We start from the raw sequence: 22,773 nt of genomic DNA on the forward strand, positions 1-22,773 counted from the left end.
CGTTTAGGAAAAACTGCCTTGAGTCTGGAGAATGCAGGATATGAAGATCCCAGTTCAGAGGCCAGGGGGAGAGCCAGGAATAGGCTCCTGGGAGATTTCCAACAAGGGACCAAACAGGGTTTGAGCTTTGATGTGCTTGTGTGAGCACATCACCATTGCACACTGATTGCTAGTGTTAGACTATGCATGGCCATCTCACCTTTGAAATGGAAAATTTAAAAATGTTGGGGGCTAAGGGGGATAGCTCAATGGGCATAGCTTAATGCCACACAAGCATTAAGGACCTCAGTTCGGATCCCCAGGGCCCACTAAAAAGCATGGGGAGGTACATGTGTACACCCAGTACTAGGGAGGCAGAGATGGATGGGTCCCTAGAGTTCGTCGCCTAGCAGGTCCAGTCAAATTGGTGTGTGCTCCAGGTTCAGTGGGAGACCCTGCTCAAACAATGTAGAAGTCTGATGGCTTGGGAAGATGTTTTTAATTGTGAGGAAAAGTTAAAGACCCTTCGTAGGGTCAGAAATGATGGTACACACCTTTAATCCCAAGCACTTGAGAGTCAAGGGCAGGAGAATTTCTGTGAGCTCAAGTCTAGACCCTGTCTTAAAACATGCACACACGTGCACACACACACACACGCACACACACACACACACACACACACACATGCTTGGGCTCTATTCAGTAGGCATTACTGGAGCAGCATCTGACCTTCAACTCATTGGCATCTACTCTCTTTCTCCTCTAGAACTGGGCCCATTGGAAATTGCCCTCACCATCATCTTGACCTTTCTTACCGTGGGCTCAATTGCCATCTTCCTGGAGGATGCTCTTTATCTGTACAAGAACACCCTTTGCCCCATCAAGAGGAGGACTCTGATCTGGAGTAGCTCTGCGCCAACGGTGAGGATGCTGGCACTGGCCCTTCAGATGCTGGCGCTGGCCCCGGGAGATGGGGCAGGCTGGCCTGAGAGTTATCCCAAACTCATTTGCTCCAGAACCGAGCTGCCTGCTAGCACCATGTTGCACTGGGGATGTGAACTGATTTCCACCTGTTTGCCGGTGGGATGATGTCTTTTATTGCTGAGGGCTGCAGAGACAGCAACCCACTTGGCACCAGCTGTGCTACTCTTTCTCCCTTCACTATGGCACCGCTGTTAAGAGCAAGCCACCTTCCAATAGACAGGCATTTGTTTCCAGAGGGTCAGACTCAGTGTTGCCCTGCTGCTGTGGGCTTGTTTGTTCCCTCGTGGGTACTGGACACACTGCCACTGAGCCACCCTGCTGCTGTGGGCTTGTTTGTCCCCTCGTGGGTACTGAACACACTGCCACTGAGCCACCCTGCTGCTGTGGGCTTGTTTGTCCCCTCGTGGGTACTGAACACACTGCTACTGAGCCATAGCTCCAGCGACTCTAACTTACATATGCAGCCATTGCATAGGACCTGGGTTTAATTTATTCAGTTATTTTCCAGCTGCAATTCTGTTTATTTTAAAAATGGATTTATTATTGTTGTTATTGTTATTATTATTATTATTATTACGTGTGTGTGTGTGTGTGTGTGTGTGTGCAATGGGGGGGAGCACGCATGCCACAGCTCAGGTGTGGAGGTCAGAAGACAAATTTGTGCAGTCAGGTCTCCTGTTCCATGTTCCATTCTTACACGGGTTCTGCCGATTGAATTCAAGTTGCCAGGTTTTCATAGGAAACAAGCACCTTTACACGCCGAGCCATCTCGCCAGTCCTTGTTTCTATTTTGGTTGGTTCTGGGTACAGAGCCCAGGGCCAGATGCAGGCTCCACCCCGACCCAGTCACAGCAGTCAGCAAGTGGAAGGACGAGCGCCTCAGACGCACAGATCTGGCGTTTTTGAACCCTAGCTACAAAAACTTGGGATGGTCTGGCTCATCCCGCCCTAATCTGCATCATGGTCTCCTGCAAGCAGGTGGTGTCTGTGCTCTGCTGCTTTGGTCTCTGGATCCCTCGCGCCCTCACACTCGTGGAAATGGTCATAACCTCGTGAGTGTCTGACCCCGCACCCACCACTGGGGATGAGCTCCCTTCTACAGTTCTTTTCTGACCCCCAAGCCTCCAAAGTCTGTTAAGCCCCATTGATATTAATCTAGCTCTTGCCAACCTGTGCTAATGAAAGGCTCTTGAACTTCCGCTTGTGCTCAGGGAATGCCTTTTTGGGGCACACTCCTGGGACACCTGTTTGTTCCCAGTCCTCTGGACCCAGTCACCTCTCTTGCTCCTCATGTCATGCCTCTAAAATGCCAGCCCCAGCTGGGCAGTGGTGGCATACACCATTAATCCCAACATGTGGGAGCAGAGACAGGTGAATCTCTGAGTTAGAGGCCAGCCTGATCTACAGATGGAGTTCCAGGACAGCCTGGGCTACACAGAGAAACCCTGTCTTGAAAAGCCAACTAAAATGCCTGGCCCTGTGCCTTCTCCCTCAGAGAGCCCCATCTCATCTCTTTAGCAGCAAAGGGGTGCACTGTGGCGCTCCCATCACGTACTTGCAATCCTGCTTCTCTCGACCAGGTTCTATGCCATAGTCTTTTACCTGCTGATGCTGGTCATGGTGGAAGGCTTCGGTGGGAAGGAAGCAGTTCTGAGGACACTGAAGGACATCCCGATGAGGGTGCACACGGGTCCCTGCTGCTGCTGCTGCCCCTGCTGCCCGCCCCTCATACTTACCAGGTGAGACAGGGGAGACAAATCTCACAGGGACAAGGGAACACGTGAGTGTAATCCTAGTTCAAGGCTCTTGAAGTTAGGGGCTGTACAGGACAAAGTCATGACAAAAGCAGGCATCCCACAGCCAGAACCCCCCCCAAGGGCTCCCAGCACCCCAGAGAGAGGGAAACAGAGGAATAATTCATATTTTAAAAATGTGCATTAGTGTTTTGCCTTGGCTTTCGGGTCCCCTGGAACTGGATGGCAGTTGTGAGCTGCCATATGGGTGCTGGTAGTTGAACCTGGGTCCTCTAGAAGAGCAGTCGGTGCCTTTAACCACTGAGGCGTCTCTCCAGCCCCAGAGGAAGAATTTTAATACTTCAGCTCACTGCCTTCCTTACTCACTTACTTTTTTTTTTTTTTTTTGAGACAGGGTTTCTCTGTGTAGCCCTGGCTGTCCTGGATCTCTGTAGACCAGGCTGGCCTTGAACTCACAGAGATCCACTGGCTTCTGCCTCCCGAGTGCTGGGGTTCAAGTTGTTTTCTGTCATGTCCAGCTTACACCGCATACTTTAGTGGCAAAGGGAAAACTGTAGCTTGAGTGCTCGCTTGTCCCTCTGCCGGCTCTGAGTAATGAACTTGAGTCAGTACTTGGAGCTCCTGCTCAAAAGGCTTTGTCAGAGGCTCAGACTACCCTCTACCGTGCCTTCACCCAGGAGACATTTTTGTGTCTCGATGGCAGCCCAGCCTTAGTCCAGGAGCTCAGTGGAGGAGGTAGGCTTCCTCAGGGTGTGTGGTGTACAGGTCCATGTTCTTAACTCTCTCCCTCCTTCAGGAAGAAGCTTCAGCTGCTGATGTTGGGCCCTTTCCAGTATGCCTTCTTCAAGATACTGCTGAACATAGTGGGCCTGTTTCTCATCCCTGATGGCATCTTTGATCCGTCAGATGTAAGCCAAGAGACGGCAGAAGAGTCTTAAGACTCGTTATCTTTGGGTTCCAGAACTAATATCTGAGCACCAGCAACACACAGGGCAGGGCGGGCACAGGAAGAGTAGCAGCCCAGAGAATCCGGTGGGGAGATGGTCCAGGCGCTGGGGCTTTTGTATCACCTTTCTCCACAGGGAAGAGGAGAAACCAAAAGAGGGTTTATTCCTGACTGCCTTCTGATCTGCCACCAGATCTCTGAGAAGAGCACGGCTCTGTGGATCAACACTTTCCTCGGCGCGTCCACGCTGTTCGCTCTCTGGTCACTGGCCATCATTTTCCGGCAAGCCAAGTTGCACCTGAGTGAACAGAATATGGGATCCAAGTTTGCTGTCTTCCAGGTAACTAAACCCCAGAAACGGTGTGTTTGACAAAACGTGACAAGTTAGGATAACAGAGGCAGAAGTGGACCCACGAGTCTTAACCTTTGGGTCTCCTGGGAGATCTGGAACATCATCTCCATCCTCTTCCATTGCATCTTTTATTTTATTTGCCTTTCTGTACCACAGAATACCACCAGCCAGGATTAAAGCAACAGAAACGTGTTGTAGCACACATCTAGAGCCTGGAAACCCCAAATCAAAATGTAGGCGGGGCCGTGATCTCTCTGGAACCTGGAAGTACCCGGCTTGCCACTTCCTCTCTGGAATTGGCTAGCAATCCATGGTGGTCCTTGCCCGGCCTTCTGCTGTCACTCCAACCTCTCCCTCCATCATCACACGACCTTGTCCACCTGTCTGTCTGCATTTTATGTGCTAGATGCCACTGGGTGGCACGAGAGAGGAGAGAGAGAGAGAGAGAGAGAGAGAGAGAGAGAGAGAGAGAGAGAGAGAGAGAGAGAGAGAGAGAGAGAGAGAGAGGAGAGAGAGAGGAGAGAGAGAGAGAGAGAGAGAGAGGCTGAATTTGTTTATGAGCAACCCTAATGAATGAGGTGGAAGCAGGATTATAATTTGCCTGAAGATGAAATCTGCACCAATTTTCAATAGTTCTAAACTTTAGCCTCCGCAACTGCAGAGGCTAGGTATGCCCAAGCTGCACTGGCCTCAGGACCAGGGCTGGCAGGTGCCACCACCCCCACACCTGCCTCTCCTCGCCCACAGGTTCTTGTCATCCTGACGGCCCTGCAGCCCTCCATTTTCTCCATCTTGGCTAGCACCGGGCAGATTGCTTGCTCACCTCCCTTTCCTTCTAAAACCAGGTCTCAAGGTAAGTGCATAGGGCTCCTTCCTGTGTTGCGGGTGAGCCTGGGGACAGAGGAGGGGAGAGAGGCCCTTGGGACTGAAGTTGGGCAAGCTCAGAATGTACAGGAAGAATCCTAGGAACCAGGCAGAGGCTCTGAGGCCCCTTCCCTCTCTCAGAGAGAACTGCAATGTCCCCAGCTTGTGGCCAGTCCTAATGGCCAAACCAGGAGGCATGGGGTTCAGGCCTCACCTTGGGACAGGAATGGGTACAGTTAGGAAGCAGACTCAGATCACAGACGTCAAAGCTGAGTTCTGGATACCATTAGTCTGCCTTGCTCCGCACAGCAGTTTGGTATCCCTAGGTCCTGGTTCAGAGGTAAGCTGAAGTCTCTCAGCTTGCTCGCCAGGACCGCAGCGTAACCTCTGTCACGTTCCGCTCCACACTGCAGTGATGAACTGCCACATGCTCATCGTGGAGACCTTCCTGATGACGGTGCTGGCACGGATGTACTACCGACGGAAAGATGGCAAGGTTGGGTATGAGACTTCTTCGGCACCAGACCCGGACTTGAAACTCAAAGCCTGAGGCAAGTGGCTGGGACTATGGAAAAGATACTGTCCTCAGGAGAGCATGAGAGTCCTTCTGTCCCTCAACCTGAACCAGCAGTTCAGGCTCCCACTGGCAGCGCAGGCTGGCAGATTCCGTGTGGCTATAGGGATGAGGGGAAGGTGCTGAACTGCGTGGAGCTTTGCTCAGGGAAAGCATTTAAACATTTGAAACAAACAGGGTGGTGGCTGAGACTCTGCAGAGGGCACACTGCCTCTGTGGCTGCCGCGATTGGTCACCCTGAGCTTTTGCACAGCAGAATAAAGGGGAGAAGAGTACGTGGTCCATGTATGGTTTATCAGTGGGAGTAGACCTTAGCTGGGCAGAGCAGCACCGGGCTAGCCTCCCGAAGAAGCCGGCTCGGCAGTACAAGCCGCGCTTTCCTTGGGGGTATCAGCTGGCCATGGGAGGGCTGAAGCCCCTTGGTGCCAGCTTTTGAAGTTTTCGGTAAGAAGCTGCAAATGGAACTGTCATTCATGTCGCCATGAAGCTTGAACTTGAGGGCAGAGATCGGGACACAAACTCACAGGAACCGAGAATGCAAGTAAAAGGTTCCTCACAAAGTCGGGCGGTGGTGGCATCCACCTTTAACCCCAGCACTTGGGAGGCTCTCTGAGTTCGAGGCCAGCCTGGTCTACAAGAGCTAGTTCCAGGGCAGGCTCCAAAGCTACAGAGAAGTCCTGTTTCGAAAAACCAAAAACAAAAAAAGAAAAGAAAAGAAAAAGTTATCAACACACATATGCCTGGCCAAAACTACAGGAAATAGAAACACCAGGCAAAACCACATGGCCTTTATTTGGCTAAATGACAAAAGCCAAAATAACTCTGAACAAATTAGACAGAAAAACGATACATTGAACTCTGAGGCAAACTCCCCTTGACTCCCACAGTGATGGGCAGGTGTTCATGGCACAGGTGAGTCTTTCCAACAGTGTTTCCTGCTCAGGAGTCTAGATGCAAACCACCTAAGCAGTCAGTTCTCACTGTTTAAAACAGTTCCCCCAAGACGGTGGGAGGTGCCCACTTCAAACCTAGCAGAAGCCGACCTGGGCCACCCGAATATTAATCCTGCCATTCCTGTTCTCTACCCCAATCTCGGACCAACAAAACATTCTGGCAGACAGACTATTTTTCTTTTTCTTTCAGGAGAATTAACCTTTAATAATATTAAAGTCCAAGAACATGTTGTACTTATTTATTCTGAAAAATAGAAGCTAGGGACCATTCTTTATCCCATGATAATCTATTTGTGAGAGAAAACAATCATTGTTATGACTTTGAAAAATACAACCTTTAAAAATACTTATATTGGTAAGCTTAAAAAAAATACCATTAGTTTTTAAAACATTGCTAGGGAAGCTTCCTTTGAACCCTGTGTGGGTTCAATTTCGGCACATGTATGCTGACAGAAATCTAGAAGCTAAGGCTTTAGGGGATCAAACCAAGCAGGGAAACAAGACTGAAAGTTGGTAAGGAACAGATCTCAAAGACGACAGGCTCCGGGATGTGAACGGCATGAGTGAACACGCACTGGGGACAGTGACAAAGCACTGGGACGAGCCACCGTGGAGGGTTTTCCCAGATGTCTGGCCACAAGTGAGAACAACTGAAAAGAGCTCTCCGTGTCTCTGCTGGGGATTTTCAGCCTTTGCACTCTCCCTGTCCCCTCAGGTCTACAGAGGGTCTCTGGCTTAGCTCTCAGGAGCAGCTGCTGCGGGTACTAGCCATCTATCTCTGCTTTTTCTCTGTGGCACCCTCTATTCTCCAGTCTCCAGCCTGGTATATGAAAAGAGCAATGTCCCTGCCCAGCCCACGTCCAGGCTAACTGCTAACTGGCCTCTTCCCAGTCTCCGGTCTGCAGCCACTCCCTACGGCTGCAAGGCCCAACAACTTACGGCTCTCCCACCCTTTCATGCTGCCTGCTTTCGTATGTGGCCTCAGGGAAAGGCTCCTCAGCTGAGGTTGTTGCACAGGAAGAGGTACAGATTGGCCAGACACGACATCCAAACGCTTGGCCACATTTAACTGGGTACAGATGGCCGACAGCTCAGTATCCCAACAGCACCTTTTTCTAGCACCTAGGAGGACACGGACCCTCAGGCACCTAGCATGCTGCCGTACCCTCAGCGTTTCTGCTTCATGTCTAAGTCATCTGAGGATATGAGTGTTAGAGGGCAGGAAAGGGTGAGGGACGCTCCGAGGACACGAGTGTAGGCTAGTCCTAGCTATGGCACACATCTTCTCAGCCCAGAGGCTCTGAGGTTTGAGACCCTCTCCGTTTCCACAGTGCTAGCTTGGGGATATACACTGAGAGAACAAGCAGGCGAGTAGGTACTGATGTCATCGCCTGTGTGTACCTGGGAGAATAAGGCAGAGAGAAACACGGATCACCGAAGAGAAGACAAGAGTAGGAAGGGTAAAGGGAGCTGTGCAGTGCTACATGATGTGGAAAACACTCATTTCAACAAGTATGAGAAAGGGTTCCAGGCCATAGGACTCAGATCTGAGTGGAAACAGCACTTCACGAGGAGTTAAGGAGTGGCGTTCCCACAGGCTACTGAGACACCAAGATGTGGCTCTCCGGCCCTCTCCTCTGCTCTGCCTGCCTGGAAGACAGTTTAGGAGCCTGGGGAGTCCTGTCATGCAGGCATCATGTGGTGCTAGCCTCAGACCCTGAGGCTTAGCACAGCTTCCACCGGAGAGTATCTGGGGAGGACTGTGAGGTGCTTACAGTCCCAGCAGAGGTACAAGGAAAAAGAAAATGTGGTTTTCTTTGCTGAAAACACTAAAGTTCCACCCCTACAAGGGGCATTTATGAGTAATGACAAGCAGGTCTTAGAATAAACAGTTTGCCCTAAATCCAGCTACAGGATGACTGACAGTGATGAACTTGCCGGGCCATGTAGTGCCAACTGAAAACATCAGCTCATACTCCATAGCAAGTGCTGAGAATCATCGCTCTCTGTTTCCCCTAGAAACCAATAGGTGCAGTGGAGGCATAGGCACCAGCATGGGTGGGTTAGGGGGACGGACCTCTGTGTACTAGTAGTTTAGAGGGGACAGTAGGGAAAGTCCCTGTCAAGTGCAGCTCTTAGGGGACAGAGTCTCCATGGGACACTGATTCAACCCAAGAGCATTCTTAGGAGGAACAGAGCCTGACAAGTGTTTTAGAGAGCAAAGTGCTTTTGCTGTACGACCTGTGAAAACTCAAAGTGTTAATTAAATATGGCAATAAGTAACATGGATTAACGGGCCAAGTTCAAGCTGAAACATTTACAAAGCATCCTTTGTGTAAAGCCAGGCATGGTGCTGAACTGGCAGCTGCAGGCGAGGGACTTATTCCCGACAGAAGCTCAGCCACAACTGCCCGTCACTAGACTGCGGCCATCCCGCTCTCCTCTGCGGTCCCAGCATCCCTCAGGGCTCCTTCCTTTACATGCAGGGTGCAGGAAAGAGATTGACAAGAGCTCCCAAATAGTTGGGTATCAGAATTTTCTGAGATGAACGCAGCAGAAACACTGCAACTGATGCTCTCTGGTTTGATTGCATCCCCATCAGTGTCTGCATGGACCCCAAGGGGTCCAACAAGAAACTCCTCAGGGAGCAAGAGAAGTGAGGCTCAGATCTCTTCCTTCCCACAGCCATGCTGACACACGGGCCGGCAGGACACGCGGGGGATTGGGAGCTAATTCAGGTTTTAGATATATTAGGGAAGTGGAAATTGCAATAGTATCGCCAAATGACCCATCAGCATGGCTCTCTGTTGGAAGGACCTGGTGAGTCACTTTGCTCCAGAATGGAAGGCAAGCACTAGTGTATCAGGAAGAAAGGCCTCTGGGTATTACACACTTCCTTCTTCTGCCCACTCCTCAGGGGCAAAAAATTAGCTCTACTTACTATATTTGAAAGACTAATTTTTAAAAAATTAATAAAAATGTCAATTTCCCTGTCAAGATTACATGAACATGAACAGCAAAGCAAAGTTCTGGGGAGGGGGATGGATGCATGGCAGGCTTCTACGGTGTGCTCAGCCTTCTCAGGGTGGCTGACGAGGGCTGGGGCACGGGCTGTTCTGTCCCCCATTCCCAGGTCCTCTTGCCCATTTGTCTTTTCTATGTAGATATCCTTAGGTTTAGTGTTGGGATCACAAAATGGAATTCGACAGAGAGCTTCTGGAGGTGATGGGCAGGGGAAGGGAGAGGGTACGGGGAGGAAAAGTTAGTCCTCTTCATCCTCGCTGATGTCACATGTCACAGCCTTGCGCCTAGAGAGACTTGCTGGGGAGGAAGATGGGGAGGTCTTGCCAGAGAAGGGCCACCGGAAGGAGGGGGAGGGGGAGCGTTCGTGAGTAGGGCTGCTGCTGGGACTCTGCTTGGGACTGATGGCCTGCAGCATCCGACCTTTTCCCTCTTTCAGCATGTGTTTCTGGGGAGGGAGACCAAAGGCAGAGTTAGCAGACACCTATGGGCCCCACGGGTCACCACCAGAGCCTCAGAAACCGCAAATGATTTTGAATCTCCCCTGTAATTACGTTTCGTTTTTATTGCTGAGGATCAAAGTTATGGTCTCAAGCACTTATGGGAATCACCCTGCCCCTGCTAAAGCCAAGCACTAGTGAAGGAGACAGGAGGGCACAACTGTGTCTGTCCTAAGCTCCCTCTCCACACTGGACCGCTTTCCTGTCTCCACCTGCTTGCCTCTTAGCCTTTCTTGACCTCCACCAGAGACATTCTTCAGAGGCTGGACTGCAGTCCACACGCCGGGCCACCACAAAGACTCACTAATGGAGCTCTGTCTGGTTTGAGGGCACTGCTAGTCTCACTGGGGACCCACAGCAGCTCCTCACAAAAAGGAGGCTCCTTATCTGTGCTCTTTCTCTTTCTCTTCCATGTTAGTGCAAAACACAGAAGGAACAGCTGAGGCTACCTAGTTATCTTGACTCCAGATGTCAAGGCTGACAGAGAGCTGACAAAATTAGTAGGAAAACATAAGACTGGATAAGATAACGTCTTAATTTTGACATTCCTTTCTACTCAAAGAGTCGATATTCCTTTCCACAACAGTGTAATTCCTGAATCCACTGTACACCGACTGGCGGTTGAAGTATTCGTATCACAAGTTCATGACCTGCCTTGGACCACAAACAGAGTTCAAGGCCAGTCTGGGCACCTTAGGGAGATACTGCCTCAAAATAATAAGTAAATAAGCCTGGTGTGGTGGCACACAACTTTAATCCTAGCAGCTGGGAGACAAAGACAGGCAGATCACTCTGCGTCCTCAGCCAGCCTTGTCTACACTGCAAGTTTCAAGCCAACCAAGGCGACATAGTGAGCTCTTGTCTCAAAAATAAAGAATACAAGCCGGGCGGTGGTGGCGCACGCCTTTAATCCCAGCACTCGGGAGGCAGAGGCAGACGGATCTCTGTGAGTTCGAGGCCAGCCTGGTCTACAAGAGCTAGTTCCAGGACAGGCTCCAAAAAAGCTGCAGAGAAACCCTGTCTCGAAAAACCAAAAAAAGAAAAAAAGAAAAAAAAGAAAAAAGAAAGAATACATAAATGAAAAACCTCCCCCCCATATTCCCTCAAGTATTGGGAAGGAGGGCTCTCACCAGTGCTCCTTCTGGACCAAACATTTCCAGGAAACTTCCAATGAATTCTCGGGACTTCTCTTCCCACTTCTGGATGAGGTCAATGCTCTTTTCTTCCACCTTCTGCACAAATTCTTTTGATTTTTCTTCCACATCTTTCACTTTCTTCTTTACTTTATCAACCCGCTCTTGCAAGTGGTATTTCTTCTCCTAGGACAAAATAAATGCTTTTTAAGACATAGTGCCAGGCTGGAAGAGATGGTTCAGGTCCTGTTCTTCCAGAGGACCTGGGTTTGATTCCCAGCACCCACTTAAGACGGCTTACACCTGCCTCTGTGTCCAGTGCCCAAGAGCTCTGACACCTCTGGCCCTGCCGGCATCTGCATTCACACACACCTACCCACAGACATATACATAATAATAAAAATCATAAATTAAACTTTTAATTTTAAAATTCTGCTTTGCTTAATCTGTCCTGTATTTATTTAGGATAATAATAGGAAAGATAATCTAAGGACAGTCATCTTATATGAAAGTATAATTTTTTTTCCTTTTTTTGGTTTTTTGAGATAGGGTTTCCTCTGTGTAACCCTGGCTGTCCTGAAACTTGCTCTGTAGACCAGGCTGGCCTCGAACTCAGAGATCCATCTGCCTCTGCCTCCCAACTGCTGGGATTAAAGGTGCACACCTCCACACCTGGCTGAAAGTGTGATAATTTTAACACTGTAAAAGCTCTGGACTAAACTAACTATAACAGCGAGGGCAGGAACAGATCAGCATGCAGCCAAACAAAGTCAAGGTTCTTAAGATAAATCTAATATAATAAAATATAAATAAATATACCCAACATGACTCTTTCAGATGGGAATGTATAGAAACAAGATCACTACACACTACCAAAAAACAAGCCAATTATGCCAGAGTCAACATGGAAAAACTAGATCCTTAATTAATTCATTATTCTAGATGCCCCATCTCTAGCTCATTCCATGATGTTAGATAAATTGTCTGTGTGTATGTGTGTGTGTGTGTTTACATGTCTATGCATGTGTGTGTAGGTCAGAGGTCACCATCATGAGTCTTTACCCACTCTCCACTATTTTCCTGAGACAGGCTCTCTCACTGATCCTGGAGCACACTGATTCTATTAGGCTGGCCGGCTGCTGACTTTCAGTGCCCCTGCCGTCTTAGAGGATGCGCTGCCGTCCCTAGCTCTGTACATGGGTGCTGGGGTCGCGCTCAGGTCATAGTGCTTGCATATCAAGCACTCTACCAACCGAGACATCTTCTTAGCCCATGGTTATTTCTTAGAAGTTGGAGATCTGTGCCCGGAGGTGGTGATGCACACCTTTAATCCCAGAAGGCAGAGATAGGAGGATCTCTGTGAGTCTGAGGCTAGCCTGATCTACCAAGTGTGTTCCAGGACAGGCTCCAAAGCTACAGAGGAAACCCTGTTCTGAAAAAACCTAAATAAATAATAAATAAATAAATAAATAAATAAATAAATAGATAAATAGATAAATAAATAAATAAAATGAAGTTGGAAATATGCTTGCTCATCTGGAAAATGATAAAAAGTTGGTTCTACCAACGTTCCTAAACATTAGTATAAAATGGTATCAAAGCTCTATGGAGAAGGAATGGTATTTAGTCAAATGTAAAGTACTGTATCATCTAAGCAGGGCGGCACTTGCCAGTAACCCCATACTCAGGAGGCCAAGGCAGGAGGATCAAAAGTTCCAGGTCAGTCTGGGCTATGACTTCAGACCTTTTGTTAAAAACAAAACCATGTAGGGATGGGGAAAGGGATAAGGTAGTCTCCTAATTTCTGTATCATAAGGAAGGAAGAAAGAGGCCCCGGTAGAGCTTAGTAACACAGCTTGCTCTTGGCTGCACAGGTGAAGGGAGGGGAAGGAAGAGGAACCATTTGTGTTTTATTTTTGTTTTATGTATACAGGTAGTTTTGTTGTTGTGTTGTCTGCACGCTGCTGGTGCTCTACATATATGGAGTGCCCTGGGCATCCAGAGGTCATTGGATGCCTTGGGACAAGAGTTATGGATGAGTGTGAGCTGAAGGGTGCTGGGAAAAGAACCGGGCCTCCGGAGGAGCAGCCAGTGCGCTACCCACTGAGTCGCCTCTCCAGCTCCTGCTTTTGGTTGATGAGACAGTCTTGCTATGCATCTTAGATGAGCCTCATATTTGCAATCCCCCAGTCTCAGCCTCCTAAGTGCTGGGGATTATAGGTATGCACCACCACACTTGGCCCACCTACTTTTTGTTTGTTTGTTTTTTCGAGAAAGGATCTCCTATGTAGCCCTGGCTGCCCTGAAACACACTATATAGCAAGCTGACCTTGAACCTGAAGTGACCCTCCTGCCTTTGTCTCCCAAATCCTGGGATACACCATCAAGGCTTATTCTGATTTACCTTTACTCTTTCACAGAGCTGGAAACAAATAATTGGGATTATTTTGTTTAAATATAGGATTTTGGCTAATTGGGTGTTGTATACAATATAGTTAGTAGATTTCTTGTTTTTTTTTTTTTTATATACATTTTTCTCTGCTCCCCTCCCTGCCTCTCCCCTCCCCACTTCAGACCTCCCCCAAGGTCCTCATGCTCCCAATTTACTCAGGAGATCTTGTCTTTTTCTACTTTCTACTTCCCATGTAGATTAGATCTATGTAAGTCTCTCTTAGTGTCTGCATTGTTGTCTAAATTCTCTGGGATTGTGGTTTGTAGGCTGGCTTTCTTTGCTTTATGTTTAAAAACCACCTATGAATGAGTACATGTGATAATTGTCTTTCTATGTCTGGGTTACCTCACTCAAAATAATGTTTTCTAGCTCCATCCATTTTCCTGCAAAAATTCAAGCTGTCGTTATTTTTTTCTGCTGTGTAGTACTCCATTGTGTAAATGTACCACATTTTTCTTATCCATTCTTCAGCCGAGGGGCATTTAGGTTGTTTCCAGGTTCTGGCTATGACAAACAAAGCTGCTATGAACATAGTTGAGCACATGTCCTTGTGGCACGATTGAGCATTCTTTGGATATATACCCAAAAGTGGTATTACTGGGTCTTTTTTTTTTTTTTTTTTTTTTTTTTTGGTTTTTCGAGACAGGGTTTCTCTGCAGCTTTTTTAGAGCCTGTCCTGGAACTAGCTCTTGTAGACCAGGCTGGCCTCGAACTCACAGAAATCCGCCTGCCTCTGCCTCCCGAGTGCTGGGATTAAAGGCGTGCGCCACCACCGCCCGGCTACTGGGTCTTGAGGAAGGTTGTTTCCTAATTTTCTGAGAAATCGCCACACTAACATCCAAAGGGGTTGTACCAGCTTGCATTCCCACCAGCAATGCAGAAGTGTTCCCTTTTACCCCGCAGCCTCTCCAGCATAAGCTGTCATCAGTGCTTTTGATCTTGGCCATTCTTACAGGTATAAGATGAAATCTCTGAGTTGTTTTGATTTGCATTTCTCTGATGACTAAGGATGTTGAACATTTCCTTAAGTGTCTTTCAGCCATTTTGATTCCTCTGTTGAAAGTTCTCTGTTTAGGTCTGTACTCCATTTTTTTTATTGGATTATGTGATCTTTTGGTGTCCAATTTCTTGAGTTCTTTCTATATTTTGGAGATCAGACCTCTGATGTGGGGTTAGTGAAGATCTTTTCCCATTCTGTAGGCTGTCGTTTTGTCTTTCCTTTGCTTTACAGAAGCTTTTCAGTTTCAGGAGGTCCCATTTACTAATTGTTTCTCTTAGTGTTTGTGCTGCTGAGGTCATATTTAGGAAGTGGTTCCCTGTGCCAATGTGTTCAAGTGTACTTCCCACTTTCTCTTATATAAGGTTCAGTGTGGCTGGCTTTATGTTGAGGTCTTTGATCCATTTGGACTTGAGTTTTGTGCATGGTGATAGATATGGGTCTATTTTCATTCTTCTACACGTTGATATTCACTTATGCCAGCACCACTTGTTAAATTATGCTTTCTTTTCTCCATTTGTATTTTTTTGCTTCTTTGTCAAAGATCAGGGGTTCGAAGATGTGTGGATTGATATCCGGGTCTTCTATTCAGTTCCATTGGTCCTCCTGTCTGTTCGTATGCCAGTACCAGGCTGTTTTCAGTGCTTTAGCTCTGTAGTAGAGTTTGAAGTCAGGGATTGTGATGCTTCCAGAAGTTCTTTTATTGCCCAGGATTGTTTTGGCTATCCTGGGTTTTTTGCTTTTCCAAATGAAGTTGTGTTCTTTCGCGGTCTTTGAGGAATTTTGCTGGGATTTTGCTGGGCATTGTGTTGAATCTGTAGATTGCTTTTGATAAGATTGCCATTTTTACTATGTTAATTCTGCCTACCCAAGAGCATGGGAGGTCTTTTACTTTCTGGTGTCTTCTTCAAAGATTTAAAATTCTTGTCATACAAGTCTTCCACTTGTTTGTTTAGAGTTACTCGGAGATATTTTATGCTATTTGTGGCTATTGTAAAGGGTGTTGATTCTCTGGAAGAATCCCCGGCCCTTTTATCATCTGTGTACAGGAGGGCTACTGATTTTTTTAGAGTTAATCTTGTATCCTGCTACATTGCTGAAAGTGTTTATGAGTTGTAGAAGTTCCTTGGTAGAATTTTTGGGATCACTTATGTAAACAGTGAGAGTTTGACTTCTTCTTTTCCAATTTGTATCCCCTTGATGTCCCTTTGGTGTCTTACTGCTCTAGCTAGGACCTCAAGGACTATATTGAATAGATATGGAGAGAGTGGACAACCTTGTCTTGTTCCTGATTTCAGTGGAATCGCTGGGAGTTTCTCTCCATTTAGTTTGATGTTGGCTATTGGCTTGCTGTATATTGCCTTAATTATGTTTAGGTATGTTCATTGTACCCCTGCTCTCACCAAGACCTTTATCATGAAGGGATGCTATATTTTGTCGAATGCTTTTTCAGCATCTAATGAGATGATCATGTGGTTTTTACTTTTCAGTTTGTTTATACGGTGGATTACGTTGACAGATTTTCATATGTTGAACCATCCCTGCATCTGTGGGATGAAGCCGACTTGGTCATGGTGGATGATGGTTCTGATGTGTTCTTGGATTCGATTTGCTAGTATTTTATTTAGTATTTTTGCATCAATGTTCATGAGTGAGACTGGTCTGTAATTCTCTTTCTTAGTATTGGGTATCAGGGTAATTGTAGCTTCACGAAAAGAGTTTGGCAATGTTCCCTCTGTTTCTATTGCATGGAATAATTTGAGGAGTATTGGTATTAGTTCTTCTTTGAAAGTCTTGTAGAATTCTGAGCTGAAACCATCTGGTTCTGGGCTTTTTTTGGTTGGGAGACTTTTGATGACTGTTTCTATTTCTTCAGCAGTTATAGGTCTGTTTAATTTGCTTATCTGGTCTTGATTTAATTTTGGTAAGTGATATTTATCCAGAAAGTTGTCCATTTCCTTTAAGTTTTCCAATTTTGTGCAGTACAGGTTTTCAAAATATGACCTGATGATCCTCTGTATGTCCTCCGTGTCTGTTGTTATACCCCCCTTTTTCATTTCTGATTTTGTTAATTTGGATATTCTCTCTCTGCCTTTTGGTTAGTTTGGATAAAGGTTTGTCTATTTTGTTGATTTTCTCGAAGAACCAACTCTTTGTCTCATTGATTCTTTGTATTGTTTTCTTTGTTGATTTCAGCTCTCAATTTGATTATTTCCTGCTGTCTAGTTCTCTTAGTTGAGTTTGCTTCTTTTTGTTCTAAAGTTTTCAAATGTTCTGTTAATTCACTAGTGTGGGATTTTTCCAGCTTCTTTATGTAGGCATTTGGTGCTATGAACTTGCCTTCATTGTGTCCCATAAATTTGGGTATGTTGTGTGGTCATTTCATTGAATTTTAGGAAGTGTTTAATTTCTCCTTTTCTTGATCCATTGATGATTCAGATGAGCATTGTTTAATTTCCATGTGTTTGTGGGTTTTCTGGAATTAGTATTGCTGTTGACTTCTAGTTTTATTCCATGGCAATCTGATAAGGTACATTGGGTTATTCCAATTTTTTTGTATTTGTTGAGGTTTGTTTTGTTACCGAGTATGTGGTCAATTTTTGAGAAGGTTCCATGAGGTGCTGAGAAAAAGGTATATTCTTTTCTGTTTGGATAGAATATTCTATAGATGTCTGTTAAATCCATCTGAGTTATAACATCTGTTAGTTCTCTTATTTCTCTGTTAATCTTTTGTCTGACTGACCTGTCCAGTGGTGAGAGGGGAGTGCTGAAGTCTCCCACTATTAGTGTGTGGCATTTAATATATGATTTAAGCTTTAGAAGTGTTTCTTTGATATATGAGGGTACCCTTGTATTTGGGGCATAGATGTTCAGTATTGAAATTTCCTCTTGATGGATTTTTCCTGTAACTAATATGAAATTACCTTCTTTGTCTCTTTTGACTGATTTTAGCTTGAAGTCTATTTTGTTAGATATTAGGATAGCTACACCCACATGTTTCTTAGGTCCATTGATTGGTATATTTTTCCCCAACCTTTTACTCTGAGATGATGTGTTTTTGAAGTTGAGATGCGTTTCTTATATGCAGAAGAGGGATGGATTCTGTTTTTGTATCCAATCTATTAGCCTATGCCTTTTTATAAGTGAGTTGAGTCCATTTACATTAAGGGATATTAATGGCCAGTGGTTGCTATCTCCTGTTAATATAGTTTTTGTCATTGGTGATGTTAATTTGTGCATTTTTTTCTTCTTCAGTAATGAGATCATCAATTATGTGAGTTTTTGTTGGTGTAGCCATCTTCCTTTGGTTGGAGTTTTCCTTCTAGTATTTTGTGTAGGGCTGGGTTTGTGATTAGGTATTGGTGAAATCTAGATTTGTTATGGAATATCTTGTTTTGTCCTATGGTGATCGACAGTTTTGCTGGGTATAGTAGTCTGGGCTGACATCCGTGGTCTCTTAATGTCTGCATAACACTTGACCATGACCTTCTGGCTTTCATTGTCTCCACTGAGAAGTCAGGTGTAATTCTGATAGGTCTACCTTTATATGTTATTTGGCCTTCTTCCTTTGCAGCTCTTAATATTCTTTCTTTACTCTGTATGTTTAGTGTTTTGATTATTATGTGGCAAGAGGATTTTTTTTTTGGGGCCCAGTCTATTTGATGTTCTGTAAGCTTGTATTTTCATAGGCACATCTTTGTTTAGGTAGGGAAAGTTTACTTCTATGATTTTGTTAAATTTTCTGTGCCTTTGAGTTAAACTTCTCCTTCTTCTACACCTATTATTCTAAGATTTGGCCTTTTTATGGTGTCCCATATTTCATGGATATTTTGGGTTAAGCTTTTGTTAAATTTAATGTTTTCTTTAACTGATGAGTCTATTTCCTTTATTGTATCTTCAGTGCTTGAGATTCTTTCTTCCATTTCTTGTATTCTGCTGTTCATGCTTGCATTTGTGGTTCCTGATTTTTTTCCTCATGATTTCTGTTTCTATCATTCCTTCTGCTTGTGTTTTCTTTATTTTTTTCTATCTCAGTTTTCAAGTCCTGAGTAGCTTCTTTTATATGTTTGAGTTCTTTTTCTTGGTTTTCTTTACATGATTTGCTGATATCTTCCAATTTTTTGTTTGTTTTTTCCTCCATTTACTTAAGGTAATTTCTTATTTCATCTTTAAGAATTTGAAACATTCTCCTGAGGTTATTTTTTAGATCATTTTCTTCTGGTTCATCCATATTTGGTTGCTCAGGTCTTGCTGTTGTAGGGTCTTTAGGTTTTACTGGTGTTGTGTTAATCTTTGTGGTGTAGTGTGTGATCTTACCTTTTCTACTCATCTTCTCCTCTAATAGGTGTGGTGGGGTTGTCTGAGATTCTGTTGATCTTCTAGGTGCCAGCGAATCCAAAGCTCAGATGATTGTTCCTAGTGTCACAGTTCTAGTTACCCCCATTGGTTACTCCTGTTCCTGGAGGTAGCTCAGTACTCGATTTCTCCTTTTTAAATCAACTTTACTGAAGTACTGTGTATATATAAAATTTATAGCATTTCTAAAAGCAAATATTAAGCAAAAGTACTTGCATGGTGTTTGTTTTTGAAACAGGACTTGCCCATGTGGGGAAACTGTATATAAAATGCTGTGTGTCATTAGCCACATGGGAAAGATCCATAGTTTTCAACACATTCTCAAAAGAACACCCGATTTAAAAAAAAAAAGCAACCAAACAGTTAAGAGCCTCTCTAAATATACTGATATACTGATATTTGTTATTTTTTGAGACAGTGAGTCATGTTACTAATTCTAGCCTCAACATTCTGATTGTATCCCTAGTTCTTTTACTAGAACAGCTATATCTGTGTTGTAACCATAGGCACATATTTTTGCTGAATTATTTTATTTTTTTTAAAGATAGGATCTCACTGTGCAACCCTAGCTGGCCTGAAACCCACAGAGCTCTCCTTCCTCTGCCTCCTGAGTGCTGGGGCTAAAGGTGTGTGCCACCATGTCTGGCTTTGTTTGCCTGTCCTTGTATCAGTACACTGATCTTTTAGACCATGAGGGCAGAACCTGGGTGAAGTGATTAGTGTGGTCTTTCCTGAAAAGCGGCGTGCATTACCTCTGGGGAATGATAATCACAGCAGACTGAAAAGCGTGCGCAGCCCAGACGGCGAAGCAAGGTGTGCCCTACAGAAGCAGGGAACTGCAAGATGAGGTTGCAACTCACGTTGATAAAGCTGACATTGAGCTCCTTGGCAGTGTAGCCCCTCTGGAGGTTCCGTCTCGCATACACATCATAGTCACGGACAATGCGGGTGATGATGTCTGATGTAGAGATACCTTCTGTCCTTTGTGTTGGAGCAAACATGCCTGAGTTGAAATAAACAGACAAACACTGTCATGTCCTAGACAGAACCTGGGACTAATACACTTCTTTTTCTCAAAAAACAGATTCCCCTTTAAACCCAGCACTTGGGAAGTAGAGGCAGGTGGATCTCTGTAAGCTCAAGGCCTGCCTGGTCTACACTGTCAGTTCCAGATCACAAAAAAGAAAGAAAGGAAGAAAGGAAGGAAGGAAGGAAGGAAGGAAGGAAGGAAGGAAGGAAGGAAGGAAGAGAGTGAACTAACTCTAGAGATCTGGCACACAGGAATCAAGGCCTAGGAGAAAAGAAGCAAGCGCTGTCCCAACAGTAAGAAAAATATGGGACTTGTCCTAAATTTAAGAGATGAAAATGAGCTGTTTGGACCAAGAATTAACAGGTGTTGGTGGTGCTCACTTAGGCCACTGTCCACAATTTGACCGGAAGCAGAACGTGGATTTCTCAGAGTTCCCGCTTCCTACCATAAAGCAGTGCCGTAGCTGGATCTCTGGAGTTGCCCAAGACCCCATAAAGTGAAGCTGGACCTCGGCTCACTCACCTGCTTCCTTGATGTGCTTATACACGTCATCACTCCCCGCAGAAGAATAGGGGATATCATCATGGGCTACGAAATCAATCTGAAAATAAGAAAATGTCAGCTCATCTCCAGGCTAACTACCACTTGGAAAGACCCTGTAAATATTCTTGGGCTCAGAAAAAGGGAAACTGGCAAGGGTCACACCTCAAAACAACCTTTTCTCTGTACCTTTTTGCCTGTTTCATACATTCCACAATCTGTCTGAAAAGCAACCTAATTATTTATGTCTTCTATATAGGAAGTTTGCCAGTTTCTTCTGGTCTAAGAGAGAAGTGCTGCCTCCCTCTATATGCCATCAGCTTGCTATGGTCAATGGAGCAGGAGAGGCTTCTGGTAAGCCAGTTAGTAGACAGAGCCTAGAAAGAAGGGAATTTCCCTGTCTTTCTGGGTCTATAGAAATCAGCCACAAAAAAGGCTTCTAAAAGGGTGAAAGATTTCATTATTGCTTAGTTAACTGCTTCTTCTCTTAGTTCCCAAGATAAGGAGTATTTACAAATAGCAACTAATGTCTTTTTCCAGAACAAATATATTTATTCTACCGAGAAATAGAAAGCCCAAAGCAACAAGTGTTTATCACTGCATTGCTGTAAATAGACTTCTTTTAGGAAGATTGCAAACACTCATCTAGTGACTCTTTCTAGATAGCCCGTAAACCTTTGTTAATGCAATACTAACTCGAGCAAACCCAACCCCCAGACGCTGCACAAGTGTGAAGCAAACTCCTCAGGACCTAAGCTAACCTCTCCATCACCCATGAACAAGCTGACAGGATAGCGAAGGCTCGGTAGCAAGCGAGCCGCGTGGTGGAGATTTACTGCTCACAAGGAGGAAGGGGGCATAGCAAGTTCTCTGCACCTCTGTCTGGGGCCAGCTGTGCTGCAGAGGATGCCTTGCTCATCACCCTGGGTTTCACTGTTAAGAGCTGGTGGAGGGAAGCTGGAGAACCACAAAGGTTTGTCCTGGGCTGGCGAGTTGGCGAGCAGGTAAAGGCACCTGCTGCCAAGCCTTGTTATCCCGTTTCATCCCTGAGAAAACTGGCACCCACACGCTGTTCTCTAACAGTAAATAAAGTAATAAAATGTAGTAAATGGTCTGTCCTAATCCTAAACAGTTACAGTAAATCTCCACTGGCTTCTGGCCTACTCAAGAAGTGCTTCAGAAGCATGGCGGCTTTGTTTCCTTCCTGCCTCCTTCAATGATCCACACACCCATGCAGAGAAGTAACAATATATACACTGTTTCTCAAACTTGAGGGTTTCTAACCACTGTAACAAATCCATCCCTTTCATGGCCACCTTTGGTTTTTGGGTTTTATCTTTTTTTTTTTTTTTTTTTTTTTTGGTTTTTCTGAGACAGGGTTTCTCTGTAGCTTTGGAGCCTGTCCTGGAACTAGCTCTTGTAGACCAGGCTGGTCTCGAACTCATAGAGATCTGCCTGCCTCTGCCTCTTGAGTGCTGGGATTAAAGGTGTGCGCCACCACCACCAGGCTCATGCCCATCTTTGTAGAAAGCATGCTTCAATACAGGAGAATTCAAAGGCAGGGGTTTTTTAAATAATAATTACTTCTTAAACAAGAGTGAAAACACCCATGGTTTTTGTCCCCACACAATTTCTAGCTCCAAAGCAAAGCTGAAAGTAAACTTCAATCAACAGAAGAGGAGAGGAAGGGAGGGGAGCAGAGAAAAATGCTCAATAAAATCAATAAGAAAAATAAAAAAAAAAAAATCAACAGAAGAGAACATGTGCTATTTCCTAAATGCAAAGCTTTTCTTCTTGAATTCAGTTTTTGTTTGTCTTGTTGAAAGCTATTATTTTTATATTTTGTGTGTGCCTGGTGCCCATGGAGGCTATAAGGTGTTGGATCCTTCGGAACTGGAGTTACAGACAGTTGTGAGCTACCATGTGGTGCTGGGAACCAGACTCAGATCCTGTACAAAACAGCAAGTGCTCTTACCCACACAGTCATCTTTCCAGCCCCTTTGAAAAAGATTTTATTAGTAGTGTGTGTGTGTGTGTGTGTTGTGTGTACAGTTGTCTATGGAGTTCTATGGAGCCCAGAAGAGGACACTGGATCCTCTGCAGCTGGAATTACAAGCCACTCCCCGTGGGTGCTGGGAATATACTCTGGTCTTCTGAAAGAACACAAACACTGTTTTTAAAACTACTAAGTCATTTCTCCAGCATATGTTTGCTTGTTTTTGAGACAAAGTCTTTATTATTATTATTATGGCCTCAAACCTGTGGTCCTCCTGCTTCAGTCTCTTGGCTTTGGAATATAAACATCTTTTTTTACATTTAAAAAATTTAATCTATTCAT

General features: G+C 45.2%; 2 protein-coding genes across 2 annotated transcripts in view; one reads left to right on the forward strand and one right to left on the reverse strand.

The window, feature by feature from the left end:
- The first annotated feature begins 663 nt into the window (after positions 1 to 663).
- On the forward strand, positions 664 to 5,429 carry Slc51a (solute carrier family 51 subunit alpha). The gene is made up of 7 exons (XM_038344414.2): positions 664 to 900; positions 1,942 to 2,015; positions 2,544 to 2,702; positions 3,514 to 3,625; positions 3,857 to 4,003; positions 4,763 to 4,868; positions 5,293 to 5,429. The coding sequence occupies exons 1-7, from the start codon at positions 664 to 666 to the stop codon at positions 5,427 to 5,429; spliced, it is 972 nt and encodes a 323-aa protein (XP_038200342.2).
- Positions 5,430 to 7,328: 1,899 nt separating this feature from the next.
- The window catches only part of Pcyt1a (phosphate cytidylyltransferase 1A, choline), a 30,228-nt gene continuing 14,783 nt past the window's right edge, over positions 7,329 to 22,773 (reverse strand). Inside the window, 4 exon segments of the mRNA XM_038345303.1 lie at positions 7,329 to 9,875; positions 11,058 to 11,246; positions 19,726 to 19,868; positions 20,418 to 20,496. Coding sequence (XP_038201231.1) covers positions 9,669 to 9,875; positions 11,058 to 11,246; positions 19,726 to 19,868; positions 20,418 to 20,496 — 618 coding nt within the window. The 3' untranslated portion in view covers positions 7,329 to 9,668.

The sequence above is a fragment of the Arvicola amphibius genome, chromosome 10 (assembly GCF_903992535.2).
Source record: "Arvicola amphibius chromosome 10, mArvAmp1.2, whole genome shotgun sequence".
In the NCBI taxonomy this organism is placed as follows: Eukaryota; Metazoa; Chordata; class Mammalia; order Rodentia; family Cricetidae; genus Arvicola; species Arvicola amphibius.

Coding starts and splice junctions, on each gene's coding strand:
- Slc51a (XM_038344414.2), top strand. CDS start 664: ATGCTTGGGCTCTATTCAGTAGGCATTACTGGAGCAGCATCTGACCTT. Junction 2,703..3,513: donor CCGCCCCTCATACTTACCAG/GTGAGACAGGGG, acceptor TCCCTCCTTCAG/GAAGAAGCTTCAGCTGCTGA. Junction 4,004..4,762: donor CCAAGTTTGCTGTCTTCCAG/GTAACTAAACCC, acceptor CCTCGCCCACAG/GTTCTTGTCATCCTGACGGC.